The sequence below is a fragment of the Opisthorchis viverrini genome (assembly GCF_000715545.1).
Source record: "Opisthorchis viverrini unplaced genomic scaffold opera_v5_213, whole genome shotgun sequence".
Taxonomy (NCBI): domain Eukaryota; kingdom Metazoa; phylum Platyhelminthes; class Trematoda; order Opisthorchiida; family Opisthorchiidae; genus Opisthorchis; species Opisthorchis viverrini.
This window is the reverse complement of record NW_008751871.1, coordinates 423899-439730: the sequence shown is the minus strand read 5'-3', so window position 1 is coordinate 439730 and position 15832 is coordinate 423899. Positions and strand designations below refer to the sequence as shown.

Below are 15832 nucleotides of genomic sequence, written 5' to 3'. Positions count from 1 at the left end.
TTCATTGGACAATATCAAAATTGTGCAGAAAAGGTTATCAGTAAAGTTAAACTCGATTTCGAAGCATCCTGTTTCTTTCAAATCTGAATGAAAATGAATTGTCGTACCTAGTGGTCGTTGGCTTGTTCGCTGAGCTGGGCAATTTGGTTGCGAACGTTTCATCACCAGTCGAGGTGACATCATCAGTGCGTTACTGTGGAACGTAGTAGTGCGTAGCGGTGGGTTGGCGGGAAAAATTAGCAAGCAAATGTGGGAAGACCACTGTCATTTGTGTGCATAGGCCCACAAATCCAATAAGAGCAGGGGTCCAAAAAATAGCCGATTAAACAGTGAAGGGAACTCAGTGCCATTATTCAAATAGTTTCCGCAACATTATGAGTAGATTGTTACGTCTGGCTAAAGCTGTCCTCTTAAAGTTTCATGCGAGGAACAAAGTAGACTAAAGTAATTGGATTTAGCAAGGTGGTGAGTACTAGAATGCTTTTAGTAATTCAGATCAAATTGTTTTGGAGTACACTGGAGCCATGTCCGTTTCGCATTTTTTTAAGGAACGTTTACGTCAAATTCTTCAGTAATGTACACACAAATTAAAAACAAGTCTTAAATAAGCGTGACTTTTCTGACACATGTCTAAAAAATCAGCTTATCTTGTCGAAGTTACCAAGGGTTGCTATGAGAGTTCTAGAGGTTTGTACTTAGACAGCAAGCGGTAAAGAACGCGACAGGCTAGCATCAAAACCCGTAAGTAAAGGAATTATGTTTAAAAATAATGCAGCTATGCTGTGAGGAACGATTGTGAATACATAGAGAAATATATCCGATGAGAGTTTTCCTCCGTCGTGCTAAAAAAGGACAGCACAAATAGAAGAAACAAGGTCACCAGGATTCCAGGAACCAGATTTTTGGGACTAACCAGAAGTTGATTAAACGTATGAGATAAATGAAAACTCCCTGTAGTTTAGCTGCATCTCCAATAAACGAGTCATTTCACCTTGTGTGCTTTTTGCATGGGATAAGTCACGCGATGGATTTCCAGGTGTATATTCGTACGGACAAACACATATCAGCAAGTATAAAATGATTCCTTTTATTCATTCGAATATCTCTTTTGAATACTTAAATATCTCTCCATATGACCCAGATGCTCTGCTCTCTGCTGCTTGTGCTAATCGTACCTATTGTCCTCGAATGTTCGCGACAGAATAAAGCTAATAATTATGGCCTTGGACCAATCAGCAACCTCTCAATGTTGGAAAAACACAACTTAGTTCGGCGTATGATTGCACAAGGGGAAATCAAAGGCCAGCCTCAAGCAGAGTCTATGCCTGAACTGGTAAGTAAGAGTATATAAAGTAGGCAATGTAGTTAGTTCGCATTTTGTTTCAATAGGTCCGAACCGCAAACTTTCTAATGGTTCAAGACAAAGCAATAGATGATTTAGACTTGGAAATAGAATGTATAAGTTGTCCGTTTGATCTACCTTATGAAGCGAAACTATTCTGCATTCGTTTGGTTGTGTACACCGTTTCAATATCAAAATGAATGAACTTCAGCTGTGCAGGTTTCATTTGCATTCAGATAATCCCCTTTAACTTTTGAGCGTGTAGAAGCATACAGATAGCTCCAGTTAATGTACGCACTTCAAGCACGTTCTCAGATATCCGATCGTTTATTCCACTGTTGTGCAATCTTTCGCATATTTTGTGACCACCCCGATATATGTCATCAGCTTCTGTGGAACCACTGCCAGGTCTCTTATACTGAAAGATCCAGTCCGTGCAAAATTTGCAGTGAGCTCTATCGTCCAGATGAAAACCCACGTGTCCGGTTCGAATTTCAAGAACTTAATACTACTGTTTTCCGCACAGATCAGAAAATATGGAGACATTCTATCGTCTCAAGCCAAAGCATTTTTCCATTGCAAGCATCTTTGCATATTGTGACTCAAGATGGATTGGCGACACACTTATGAAACTTTTAGTTCAGCTTGTATTTATTCTGTAGTCTAGTTACACACAGCCTACCAAATTGACATCTCATCAGAACAACCTTTTGCCACCTTATTGACCAGGCAGTTGAACTGCAAAACTACCACGATTTTACAAAACATTCTCATCCTTCTAGCCTGAACAGTGTTTTCGTGACTATCCTTCACAGAAACTCAGCCGTTTGGCGTAAGTCTGACGACAACTTTGGGATACTGTGGGTTCCCAAATATCTATTGTTCTTATTTACTGAAGACAGGGACCTAATATTGTTGTGACGATTGTAAACAGAAGTTCTGTCCACGTCTTTATATAACTCCAAGGTAGCATCTACAATTCAAGCAAAAAATTGATAACCTGCAAGCATCTATTCCCTTTTAGATAATAGCCATGTTATGGGTGACTGACTTCGTCTCAAAGATTTTTCGTAATGCCATGCATTATTTTTGCATGAATTCACTTGTGTACACAACGTACACACGCAAAACTTATTGGAAATGACTGTTAGAGTTACTCTCCGTACCCCTATTAGGGACGGCATATAACTCCACTAGCAGTCACAGTTCGCTGAGCGCATAATAACATATTATTGCTGCACGAGACTGAAAGAAAAAATCTTCAGTAAAGTTTCACAAACATCATGACCGGTGAAGAAGTACTCACAGACGACGCGTTGTGCTGACTGGTTGCAAAGTTTGATGAAAGCCAATTGTTAAACACAAACTTTTGATTCCTTCTGTACTACAGAATGCATTCTTGAAACCGTTCTAAAGAAAGGGAGTCCTAAAAGTTAAGAGTCGGCTCAAGATAAAAACAAGAATTGGCGGAAAGTGTAACTACTAAAGCCTACTAGGACCCGGAGACGAATGGGCCAATTTGCCATCAAACATTTCCGATTTTGAGGCCACACAAAAGTCTGGCGAGTAGTGTTGATTTTCACATTGAACTTATTGCTTAGTGAGGCCCTTATTGGTAGCAATAGGGCCTGTCGGCTGAGTGGGTTCAACTCAGGAGCTAAGTCTGATTCACAATGTGACCGACAGACAATGAATCAGAAGTGGCATCACCCAAACTTCCAGTATCTTATCACACTACGCTCCAGAGACTCAAAAATGGCCGTTAACTCATCGGTTTTAAGAACCTGAAATTCCCCTCATTATTCCGACCAACGATGGTTACTGTCTCGTATTGGTCAAAACAATAAAATACAGATCTCTACTGCTGCAGATGGACCTTCGCCGAAAGCTACTCCGTGTGGAGTAGCGAACAACAAATTTTAGTCTGATTCGAATGTCATATCTTTCCCAAAACAAAACCGTTGAGGTTGCATGATATTCGAAATCTTGTTGATCACGTCCAAATTTCACAGGCAACTCCAGATTCATCTGAACTTGCGAGCATGTCCATGCATTACCTTTCTGGAAGTCATACACAGTGGCTTCCATCTGAGGATTAAATGAGCCAATCTATATTCGAAATAGATTCATTTCCAAATTACTGTTGCTTTAGCTTAGGATCCGACTTCATCTCAGCTAGTTTGCTAGTCGGTAATATTTTGCAACTGGATTTGCTTTATAAAGGACCCTTGCGCTTCAGCTGACATCGTATTTGATATACCGACAAAACATTACTAATAACGTTGCTAAAAACTCTTCGGCAGCCCACAATTGGTTTTTCTCTTCTTAAGGCTCATCAGGTAGGCGCAGTCCCTTAGTTTGTAAACTTATGTCCTATTTGAAACCAAGTTGTCATCGGTTTTTCCACCGCACTCATTCACAGTTGAGATGCGGCTAATCCTCCCGGTGCAACCGAAACAGTTCTCAAATAACTGTATTTTCGAAGTTGTATCTTATCTGGGTTCCAGTGGAGCGTTAGGTGGACGAAAACTTGGGAACTGCGCCCAAATGATCAGTTTCAAGAAGGGCGAAGCTGTTTGTTGGCTGTCGGAAGATTTCAGCAAACTTCAGGAGCTAATCTTTGCTTCATTAGACTTTGGACCGTTTGTGGTGTTCCATCCGTGAACCAGGCCTCCCCAGTAGCCTCTCGGTTTTTGCAAAGTCGTTTTCTATTAAATGGTGTAGGTGGTGCCAGGTCAGCCAATAATCTAAAGCATCGTTTTCAAGCCTCTTTTGATCACACTCTCCGGAATCACTGGCAATGTAATGGCCTGTTTCAGTAGCTAAAGTTTCATTTTTCGCATAGGTCATATTAAATTCCCATCATTCTAAATGGTGATAATCAGCTTGCGCTCTAAGCGACCGCGAGCTTTTCCCTGGTGGCCAAAAAACATCAGATACCAATATCCATTTACGCCAAAGCAGCACCCGGAAGTGATGACACCCAAAGTATCCAATTCTGCTACCGGACAACACACTTTAACTTCATTCAGTTGATCGCATCTTCGTCCGATGCATCAATGGCGTTTAAAGTACCCGACTATAATCAAGAACTTACCTGTGACTAAGTTCTGCGTTGCGTATTCGAAAGCACAACGTCTCACGTACATCCCTGCAGGTCTATCCGTGAAAATCAGTAGCTAAAATCATCGGAATATTTGCAAATGCTGAATGAACTAAAGGCTACTGGGCCCAGTTATTATCTTCCGAGGTACCATAGTCCAGCCTTTGGAAGCCTACGGTCAGAGGGATTAAAATCTACCCCAACATCCCGAACATACTTCACATATTGTCTACCAAACCTTAATATCACACCAAGTTGATCTTTCTCTTAAATTTTTGTGGCAACTTTGATGGTCCTGTTATCGGCTTTATGCACTACCTTACTACTAACCGACTTGAAATTACAATGGGACCCGCATTGTAACAATACGAAGCATCCCGGATTCCGACCGAACTCGAGTCATAGTGTGGTCGAATTTCTTGTGTGATTGCTTTTATTACTAACTCCGGCAGTATCGTTCTCAGACGGACCACAAAATAATGCACTTTGGCGGATGAATTCAACTTTTGGGTCTTCAAAGCCCTCTCAATGGGCATCAGAATGGAAAAGATAACCGACCTGAGTTCAAAAGGATAGTTTTAACAGAAGAACAAAATAATAACAAGCGTTCTAGTGAGACGAACCACGGTCTTGAGTCCGAAAAAATGGATTTGTAGTTTGAAGGTAAACCCATGTGCAGACTACCTCTTCTTTCATTGTATTCACCCAGTTATGGTATGTTCGTCCAGTTCCTTGTAGCATTTACATCAGGCCTAGAGCTTCTGAAACCCACTAGTTATATTTTTAAGCTGTTCAAAACACTTGCGAATTTGCATGCCTTGTAAGACGGTTTTGATTGTTATCCTAATGGGAGCGATGCGGCGAACCTGAATTCTACAACCGATCACCCAGGGACTTGCAATCACTCTATGGATAGTACCCAGACAATTTATCGGTTATTTTCGCTTGTCTATTCTACCATCACGCTACTAGAGAGCCCAATGATCAGACCAGAAACTGACGTTACCTACGTCTTTGCAAGACATCAAGCTCAAATTGGGAAGGGAAGGGCAGTTCTGGGATACTGTTTGCTAAAGCCACACATCTGCTTCCATAGAAAGTCCCTACGCAGATTTAAACATTGTACCATAACCCTATCCATGCTAAACTTTTTAGATTGATAGAATAACTTGAGGTTCTGGTTGTTCAGTTGGTATTGGTAAACCCCCGATGTGTGTATAAAAAATTAGTGACGAGACTACTATGGGACTATTTTGATAATCTGATAACACCTATGGGTATAAATTACTTTTTTTGGTTTCAATATCGAGTCTGAAGATCAGTTACTCAAGTAGTATAGTTAATACCTCATCTTGGTATACTTCGTAACCCCAAACCGTGTCGTTGTTAAACCCTCCAAAATGTTTCTTGAAAAACACGCAACTGACACCAGTCGTGGCTTCCGATTTGAGTAGCTAGGTTCAGAAAGACAACATTTTTCCACTAGAGTTTGAGTCTGTGCCGGGAAAATATTCAGCTAGAGAATCCACAGAGAACATCCTAGTTTTTACTTGGTACCGGCAGCGTTTTTAGTGCACACATATCCAATGCTCTTCATTCAAGTCCACTTCCAATCAAAACCGATGGTCATGTAAGGTGCGGAAACGGGTGTTTTCATATGTTGCATTCCGAGGCAGACATCTTCAGGCATTCACTTGAGGTGCAATCCTTGTTTCAAAAAGCCGGCTGCTACTAACTGGTCAGCAGACGCGGGACTCTGGTGGTGAAAATTTGGAAGTTTATAGCTGAAGTTTCACACGCCCAATCCATGTGAACCCATAAAAGGAGTTCAGAATAGAAGGAAAGAATCTTCACAAATGGGGCTTCCATGAACGGGTTGTACCTCTGTGGCTAACAATCACTTGTTTCAAAAGTTTCCTAGCAATTTTCGGATTGTCTTTCCCACCGCATTAAATTTGGCTGCATGTCAGTTCCATCAGGGGCTGCAGTAAAATTATCTTTTGCAAATCAAGTAGATGTGAATCATTTTTGGAGAGGCTTAAATGTCCACAGATTCTACAGATTTGAACTTTTATGGCTCTCATAACTGTCCGTTATCGAAGGTATCAAGGTTATCAGACACATGACAAGAGTAGTGTGAAATTTGAATACCTCATTTTAACTGAGGCATGATGTTGAGTGTTGTGTAGCGTACCTGGGGATTTTCACGCGGCTTATCCAAAGTCCCATCAATCAGTCCACTGGTCCAGTAGACTATCCAAACACAAAAACTAATAGATAGCTTCAATGTGTTCAAATCACAATCAGACACGTTACCGTACGCAAAAGCTAGGGAAAACAGAATTTGCAGACAAATGGCTTTGCGTTAAACTTCACCGTACTGTGTGAATCTTAGTCACGGGAATCAGCTCCGGTAAGTCTCTTATTGAATGCCGACCTGAGACAAAGTCGGCCGTTTTGAGTGCACTGCTCGGCCAAACATTTACACTACGCCAATTTCAAAATGTCCTAAAATTTCTTCTCAACAGAGAGGAACCAACTGTATTCACCTATTTAGAAGTGACAATTCAAGTACGCCCCAAGGACGCTTCGCATATCACATTTCTGAGGTTCTGATTCCAGCAGGGCCAATGATATGCAGTACAGATGGACCCTTGTAAAATAGATTCGGACCTAGTTCCTCCACTCGTTGCCGTGGCTTAGTGGGGAGAACTGAGCCAGACAATGAACAGTACTGTTTTAAACAAAATGATATATATACATACACGTATTCAGAGAGCCTAGTATATCTCTTCAGACGAATATACCACATCCACTGAAGATGTTCCTCGTAGAGCCTTTACCATTTTGTCATCGTTTTTATCAAAGGATTTCCCAATTAACCTCACTCAGATATAGTTTTCAAGAGCAACAAGAACTCAGAGGAACCGGACTTTGGATGAGTCACCAGTGACTGAGCAATCAAGGAATGAAAACATAATAATGTAATTTTCTCCACAGCACTGGAGCGTCCGTTTGGAGGAGGAAGCCAAACATTGGGCCTGGCATTGCGTTGATATGAAAGAACCGGATAGTGAATCTGGAGAGACTCGCGGCTATTCAGAAGAAGAAGATTATGAGTATGTTTCTTGTACCTGCTGAAACTAACATTTCCTTATTACTGAAAACATCATGCTAAAAATCACAAAACTCAGTGACTAATAGCAAACATAGCGGCGCATGCTACACATACAATTCATGGTATATATAATTGCACACAAAATGCAACCAATCAAATTATGGTCATCAGATCGTTTGCTTAGTGTAAACTAAGGAAGACAGTATCTAGTTCTTCTGTAAAATGTGCGAAATGAAAGAAGAATCAAGTGGATGAAACCTGATAATAATGACATTGTACTGTACAATACGAAGGTGGTATAGGAACGGTTGGAACGCGTAATATGTTTTCATTCGTGTACGAATTCTGCTTCAAAATTTAAGCATTTTCAGTTCTTATAGTAACGGCAACTTTTGTCATTTCTTCCTGGCCTACACACCAGTTGCCTCCTTCCAGGAAACTTCAAGCAGGAGAAGTCGCCAAACAGGGGACAGAAAAACTTAAAAGACTTTAAGATGCCAAATCAGAAGCAACCGCCAATTTTCTAGTGAAATAGATATGATGTTTCCATCTGGCGATGACCGGCTCGTCTAACAGTGATAAATTTCACCCCTCATTTCACCCCTCACCTCAGAGAATGTGACTGAGTCTCAATAAAATCCACCTATCCACACCTGTCGAGAGTCACATCGCTCGGACTTGAAACTATTGTGCCAATGTAATATTACTATAGCTGATACCTATCCACTTGATTTTCAGCATGTAGGATCACATTCTGAATATATCCGTGAATCATAAATAATCATAGAATGTCGTCCATTTTCCCGGTATTTTTCAGTATATATATATATATCATCTGGGATTGGACTGTTACTAGTTATCCTAGCTCATGGGCGAATTTTAAAGCAAGGTGCACAAAGATAGGCTAGTATGGTTAGCTCCATGCTTGTCGTGGCCAGCTGCTAAACCATGCGGTTAACGAATGATATGCATTGCTTTGGGATGAAGAAAGATGATGTCAGGAGCGGAGCACATGATTGACGGTATAGTTCATGTACTGTGTTTGGGATTTCACGATCAGAGTGACAGGGAGATACAGACTAATACGGCATACTAAAACATACATGCTCACAATGGTGAGCAAATATTATAAACGGGTTGGTGCAAACAAAACAACGCAGTCAGGTCAGACGGTCACTGCTGCCTTAGGCGTTCTCCTCGGGCTATGTTGCCTCCTCAATCCCACTCCTTCTAAACAACGGAGAGACAAATTTCCTAGAACGGATCATTCATACATATACATGCCTTCTGAATGCAATAGGCAGAGCATGGCGCGCAATACCTCAAAGTTGACTCAACTCTATTATATATAAGTGGTTAGTTTGGAGGGAAATAACATCAGCTCAGAAGTGTCCGTACTGTGGGATTGCGCATTCCGTCTTCTACATTGTCTGCAACCATACTAATTTACCAAAACATTCAGATATTTCTATCGCAGACAACGGTAAGATTGGTCTTTCATACACATTTAAAACCAACCAGAGTACAAATTGACTTCTACGGCAGCCTGGTCTAGCAAGCTCCGCCTGTTGTTAATCTTTTAGTATGAATAACACTTCAGCATAGTCTTTGGAGTTTCCGTGGCGTTCGGTCACAGAAAAACCTGCCACACGCTCGTTGGTGCCTTTTCAGAGGATGTACTACACTCCCTCAGATAGATACACTTTTTATCCTGAAATACTATATAGTTGCTCAGTTCCTGAAATCATGACATCCGTACATCTTGTGTCCTTGAAAGTGTCCTAAAATTGAAGGTAGGGTTTCAGTTTATTTTGAAACATCACGCCTACTTTTAAATTCCAGATGTGTAAGTGGTGTGTAGGATAGAAACGTTACCATTTATAAATACCACCTTACGTATATACTCCTAGTTTAAGTGAACAAAAATTTGAAATTACAGTGTGTCGATTCCGATGCCTCCATATCTGTCCCTAAGACCCTATGGTTGCGAGTGATGTACGGTAATTGGCTTAGTGTTAGCTGGAATTTGTGGAATATAGGTTGCTCATGCTTGGTTGTTGATAAGCTCGCGCTGATTGGTTGCTTGTCTGTTCGCCGAGCTCGGCTGTTGGATGGCAAACGTTTCACCACCAATCGAGTTGATAAGAAGCAGTAACTTGTTCGACCCATCTTGAAAAGCCTAAATGATTCAATTAACGAAAATGCATAACGTACTGCTTTACACCGCTTCATTAATGTGCAGTTGGAACAGCCAATTTTACTGGACTGAATGTCAATTATCATATCATCCTGGTACACAAACATTCGTTTGATCATTTTGTGGTAATCTGCAGACGTGGTCGATTAAACTGAATTAGCAACCGTGTGAAAAATATCCGTCGAAACCAACTTTATCTTTTCACCGTTAGTTTCCGCTAAACTAAATTGTGATACCTAGCTAGAAAGTTATGGAATTTCACCAGCGAACCAACACACCGATAGGGCTGACTGTGATGAAATCAGGATACCTTCTGGCAAACCCAGCAATCACTCAGCAACTTACATTGTACACCAGGTTTTTTCAAAGAGACGAAAACATCATCACAAAGCTCAAGAGTTTAGGCGGGAAGAAAACTTTATGCAAATTGCCCATATAATGCTGTCTGTGTGAGATGCATTGCCACGTGTCCATCTCCATTGTGGTTACGTTCAGCAATAAACCAAATTAATCATATTCAGTAATTTACTCCCAGTATCTTTTATCACCACCGCTATTAATGTCATGCTAAATAATGCACGCATCTTCCTGTTCTGAAACTTAGTGATATTCCTCTGGGGGTTGCGGATCCTTATCCATAGCAAAGAGTTGATAGCTTCTTGTCGGTCTGCTGGGGAGCTTGTAGGATGGAACCAAGCAGGTCGTAGTTGGAGGAGTTTCTGCCAAACGGTGCTTGGTATTTTATACAATTACTGTGTATCGTCGAGAGCAGACAGACATCTACTCAGTTTAAAGTGTAGAATTTACGAAGACCTGGTAATCGTGACAGAATAGTGTAGCGTGCCCCTGACATGTATTGGTCTCCCGTTTTCGGTGGGAACAACCGCCTTCTGTAGCGACATTCTTCATTCTTTCAGCTAAATGTTTAGTACCAGGCTGCTCAAAGTGGTAGCACGCTCCGGGACTTTAATTGAGCAGTTTTAATCACGTCTAAAATTTTTATTTAATATCGACGTGATTGAGGCACCGTGATTGAAAGAACCAGAAATCGAAGTTTCAAGTACGCACCCAACAGCAATAACGTACGCGAGTATTTCGTAGCGATCTGACAGAAAACTACTCTGGTTTTGTTAACTCGTTGTACGTGGTACCAGCTGGCAACGTCAAACCATGACTAAACACACCAAATGTTGATTACCAAGAGGACGTTAAATTGTTCTACATGACTTTTAAGTTTAAGGGTATCCTTCTATCTCACTTGCTGTCCAGGTATCAAAATTTTAAGGAGCTTTGTTCACGTTGGTTTCTTCTGTTCTTTGTCATTAAACCGTAACTTTTTATTCCCATTCTTAACTTGTCTCGACAATATGAAAATCTGAGCAAATATAATACATGAACTGAAAGCTCACAAACGTAGATCAAATGCACTGTTCTACTGCAAAACAACTAGACAAGAGGAAATCAACGCTCCGATTGTATGACATTCTCCTACATGAAAAATGATAGAAAATTCTGTTTCCTTGGTTCTTTTACCTGTGTGTTACAGTATATTTGTGGACTGGTTTGGTGAACACAAAAACTACACCTACGGGCTTTTTCCAAAAAGTAGAAAAAGAAGCATTACTCGTTACACCCAAGTAAGTCTCATAAAATCGTGATAAATTCCCCTTCGGTGAATTATTGTAAAGATTTAAATGTCCCAGCTGACTGTGGTCAGGATGAAAGCTAATCTTCTGTTAAACCTGTTAAACGGAATAATTTGCGTGTTGTTACCATTTTAAAAACTGAGGAAACCTTCAGCCTTGAACGTGATTAATCAACTATTTGGCAATGGTAGTGGGTAAGCTTTGGCCAAATTTTGAACTATTCTGAATAGACTAGTTGTATTTGTTAATTTTTCGGTGTTCTGTCAGCCTGTGAGGATAGCTCAAAGATGAAGCCGGAAGGTGTAAAATGAATCCATCCCTTCTGTTTCAAGGGACACCAAAAGGTTGACAAGCCTATCGGTCATTCCAAAATGAGCGTCAGCCTTCATTCATTCCCAAAGGCAGCATGAATTTTGCGCTTGATGGAAGCATGCATCTTTTTCATGACACTCCTATTAAGAATTAACTGCATGGCATAGCGTTTGGTGAGTGAGAAGAACTGTTAGAAAACACTAGAGATTCGACTGAATGAAGTGCAAATAAAATGACTTCTGCTAGGAAAGAGATGAACAAAAAATCATTTCTCGCTGAAGGGTTATTTCTTTATTGTTTGGTCCAAAAACCTCTACTCAACACTAGACCTACTATGAATGAGAGGTCAACCCATGAGGACAACCATCGGCTCAGTTTTGGTATCATTAACTTCTTCTAACACTCGAAGACAAAACTTGTAGATGTATGCTTGTAAAAATAATTGATCCAATGTCGTGGTGTAAGCAACGGAGTGCCAAATACCAACTCGAGTTGCTAATTCACTCTTTCAGCAGTCTGAGAAACCAACCATGAAGTAACACTGGGAGTCTGTCGTTTTTTCAGCTGTAATTGGTCTCATCCTTACGCAGGTCATGCTGATCATACTCCACTTACATAGGCACATCTCAGGTAAACTTATTTCTATCACTAATGGCGATATATCTCTTGTAAGTGATATGAATTTCTGTCCAGACGAGTGGTAGTTTAGTTGGGCAAAACCTTGCACAAACAGCGGTAGGCGACTATCCAGAAAGACACAAAGAGATAATCATGCAGAATCGGGATCTGAATGAAAAGATGGAGACCAGGAGACATATATTTGCGGACAGAAAGTAATAACTAAGTGAGGCACAGGCATACTCGGAACCAAACAAATATTGTGTGGAAGTTCTCTTCAAGAATCTGGGAAATGTTATCTATTGGCTGGCGTAACATTCCAGTGAATCGAACACAAGAAAAAATTAGACTTGGTCGTCCAAGCAAACGACGCCCATCAGATCAAACTCATACGTCACCGTATCTCAACACCAACTGAGCTGCAGGTTTCTGTTTGATTCACGTGCTAAAGAAGTTAGTTATACTCATAGCCGAAAAGTTCTATGGAGAAATACGCCTACAACAAAATGGGACTAGATATATTCGCTTGTCAAATCCGCCCGATGGAACTGCTCTTCGAGGTCATTAGCGCTTCACATATATATTCTGTGTCTAACGACTCTGCTGGGAAGTTGAACACACTAGTAAACAAGCACTGTTGTATCACTCTGTCAGAATTAAGCAACTCCTAGTGTTACTCGGTCTACGCGGCCAACAGCAGGGATGAGCCTATAGTCACAGCAAATAACACAAATACAGGAACTAACGCATAACATGTGACAACACTAAACTTTCTTTTACCCGCCGTCCCACCGTCCGACTGGCTTCCACAGTTTCGAAAGTTCTGAGCAAGTATATACCCATAAGGTTGCTGAAAATCCGTCGCCAGCCCACGACCGGTTTCGACCTTTTGGGGCTCATAGTAAACAAGCACTGTTGTATCACTCTGTCAGAATTAAGCAACTCCTAGTGTTACTCGGTCTACGCGGCCAACAGCAGGGATGAGCCTATAGTCACAGCAAATAACACAAATACAGGAACTAACGCATAACATGTGACAACACTAAACTTTCTTTTACCCGCCGTCCCACCGTCCGACTGGCTTCCACAGTTTCGAAAGTTCTGAGCAAGTATATACCCATAAGGTTGCTGAAAATCCGTCGCCAGCCCACGACCGGTTTCGACCTTTTTGGGGCTCATTAGGTAGGCGCAGTCCCCGGGTTTCTGTCAACCTTATGTTCCACTTGAAACCAAATTGCACGAAATTAGCGGATATACGCTCATTTGCAAACTAATTTGGTTTCTCGAGAGACTCACCTGGAACCCAGCTGAATCTCTCGTTTGTGAATATCTCGCTTGTGTAAACATCACAAACGAGAGATTCAAATGGGTTCCAGGTGAGTCTCTCGAGAAACCAAATTAGTTTGCAAATGAGTGTATATTCTGAGCAAGTAGTTTCAAAGACCAGCCGGACTCCAAACCACTATTCCCTGGTATTTATCAGGTGGGATTTATCCTCTTCATCAGGCAATTCATAACCGCTGCCGCAGCTGTGCTCTTCAGAGTTTGAAAACTAAAACGATGCATAAAAACAGTGAACTCTTCTTGGTCTGAGTGTCGCGGACGACCAGGCAGCAATTAACTAGGCCCTAAAGTTTATCCGAATAAATGTTGCTTTCCTTGTTGCCGGTTCCCTACTTCACTTTTGGCTTCCCGAATATTGCCGAAACACGCTTATTTCTTCGACGAAATAAAACCACTCGTTAATTTTTCAGCAATCTCCCTATCAATATTTGAGGTCAAGGAGATACACTCGATTCTGCATATTTTCAATTCAACAAGTTAAGGACAAAACATTGGATAGACCAGTTGGAAACCAATTTTCCAAAGTTATGTTGGTTTCCGTATGTGGATGACATTGATTAGCTTAGCGGTCAACCATCCGCTGACATTTTCACTGAGACCACACGAGCTAGTTTGTTTGCCTCACTGCACTTTTGACACTGTCTGCTCATCAAAGACTATTATTTCAGTTTGTCTTAGAAACAAATCTGATTGTTACTCAGGTAACATCTTCTTATGGAGTCCGTTTACGTGTTACTAAAAACCAGCACGCGATCAAAAATGATCTGTGGATCATCCACAATTAATTAACCAATATACTGTGCGAGGCGCCCATTGAAGCTGGAAGTAACGCAAGTGTGCTGATATCGGCAAGATTCTGTCTTAAAAATAAGGGCTTCCTGGCCCAAGAGTCGACAATTCTTTGTCATTCTCCTCTTCACTGTTTGTGCAAGCTCATTTAAAGTAACTTCTTCCGTGAGTGGATGCTACTAATGCTAATTCAGATGGACCTTTTCGGAACGGCTAATAATTCATTGTAATCATGCTTTGTAAGTGTTGCCGACGATCTAAATAAACAGCCCGTCTGTTTCTGAATGTAAGGAGACTTCCAATGGGGGAGTAGGTGCAAACGAGCACTTGTGTCCATCTCTTGAGTTCCTCTAAATGGATTAGCATAAAAAACGTTCCGCTGTAACACCTCCAAAATCCCATCTCCCAGGCCACCCGAAGGTAGCACAAGGGCTGGGATACTGCCAGGTTGCCCATGCCTAGACAAGAGAAGTCGAGATGCAGAAGACCTTCCGGTCAGTAATCTGGCGCTTCAAATACTGTGCCAGCCCGATTAGTATTAGTTACGTCCTCAGACAGAATATTCACCGTAAGAGCTTTGCTATTTTCGGAGTGAGAGTTTGATGGTAGTGCACGCACCCCTGTGGACAATAGGGGTGAATATTAGTTCTTTTACGAGCCTACTACACGCAGTTAGTAGGTTCCAAAGAATCCCCTTGTGTCTCTACTATTACTCAGACCCAGACCCTGAGCATATCAAAGAAGTTTGTTTACTGTGTGGTTCACTGCCGCTACAAATAGATAATGCTGCATCATCCCAAAAATTGCCTCCAGTAACTCCAACCTACTGGAGTTACTGGGTTCTCTGAAATTAAGTGAACTGTTTGATTCCTAAAACTTTACATTGTTTGCTGTTTCCCATGGTTAGAAGGGACTTGAAATCAGGGAACTCCGTTTGCTGTTTAATGATCTTTATTATAGCGAGTTGCGTTCTTGATAGGGATCCTTCCCCACTCAACACATACCTCATGTAGCACATTGACTCTAATGTAGCTTTTAAGTGGAAACAAACTGTGTACTATGTACGATTTCCCTTCCAGCTTGTTTGGGCAGAAACGGAGGAAGTTGGTTGTAGCACTTACTTCTGCTACAGTTTCCAAACGGCTGACGGGAGCTATCTGCAAGACGTCGATTATACAGTGTGTAAATATTCGCCAGCGTGAGTGAGCCCCCTATCCATCTGAGGTCCATCTGTAATTAAGAATCTCATTGAAGCAAAAAATTGAAATTAATCAGGATTGACTTTTTATTTATTCGTTCCGTTGATGAACGTCATTTATGTATCATACATATATATATATATATATATATATATATATATATA

General features: G+C 41.1%; 1 protein-coding gene across 1 annotated transcript in view; it reads left to right on the top strand.

The window, feature by feature from the left end:
- Positions 1–1132: 1132 nt before the first annotated feature.
- The window catches only part of T265_08372 (hypothetical protein), a gene marked incomplete at both ends in the record, with an annotated part of 21240 nt that continues 6540 nt past the window's right edge, over positions 1133–15832 (top strand). Inside the window, 5 exons of the mRNA XM_009174156.1 lie at positions 1133–1333; positions 7446–7564; positions 11307–11397; positions 13523–13705; positions 15549–15647. Coding sequence (XP_009172420.1) covers positions 1133–1333; positions 7446–7564; positions 11307–11397; positions 13523–13705; positions 15549–15647 — 693 coding nt within the window. The remainder of the gene's footprint in view (positions 1334–7445; positions 7565–11306; positions 11398–13522; positions 13706–15548; positions 15648–15832) is intronic.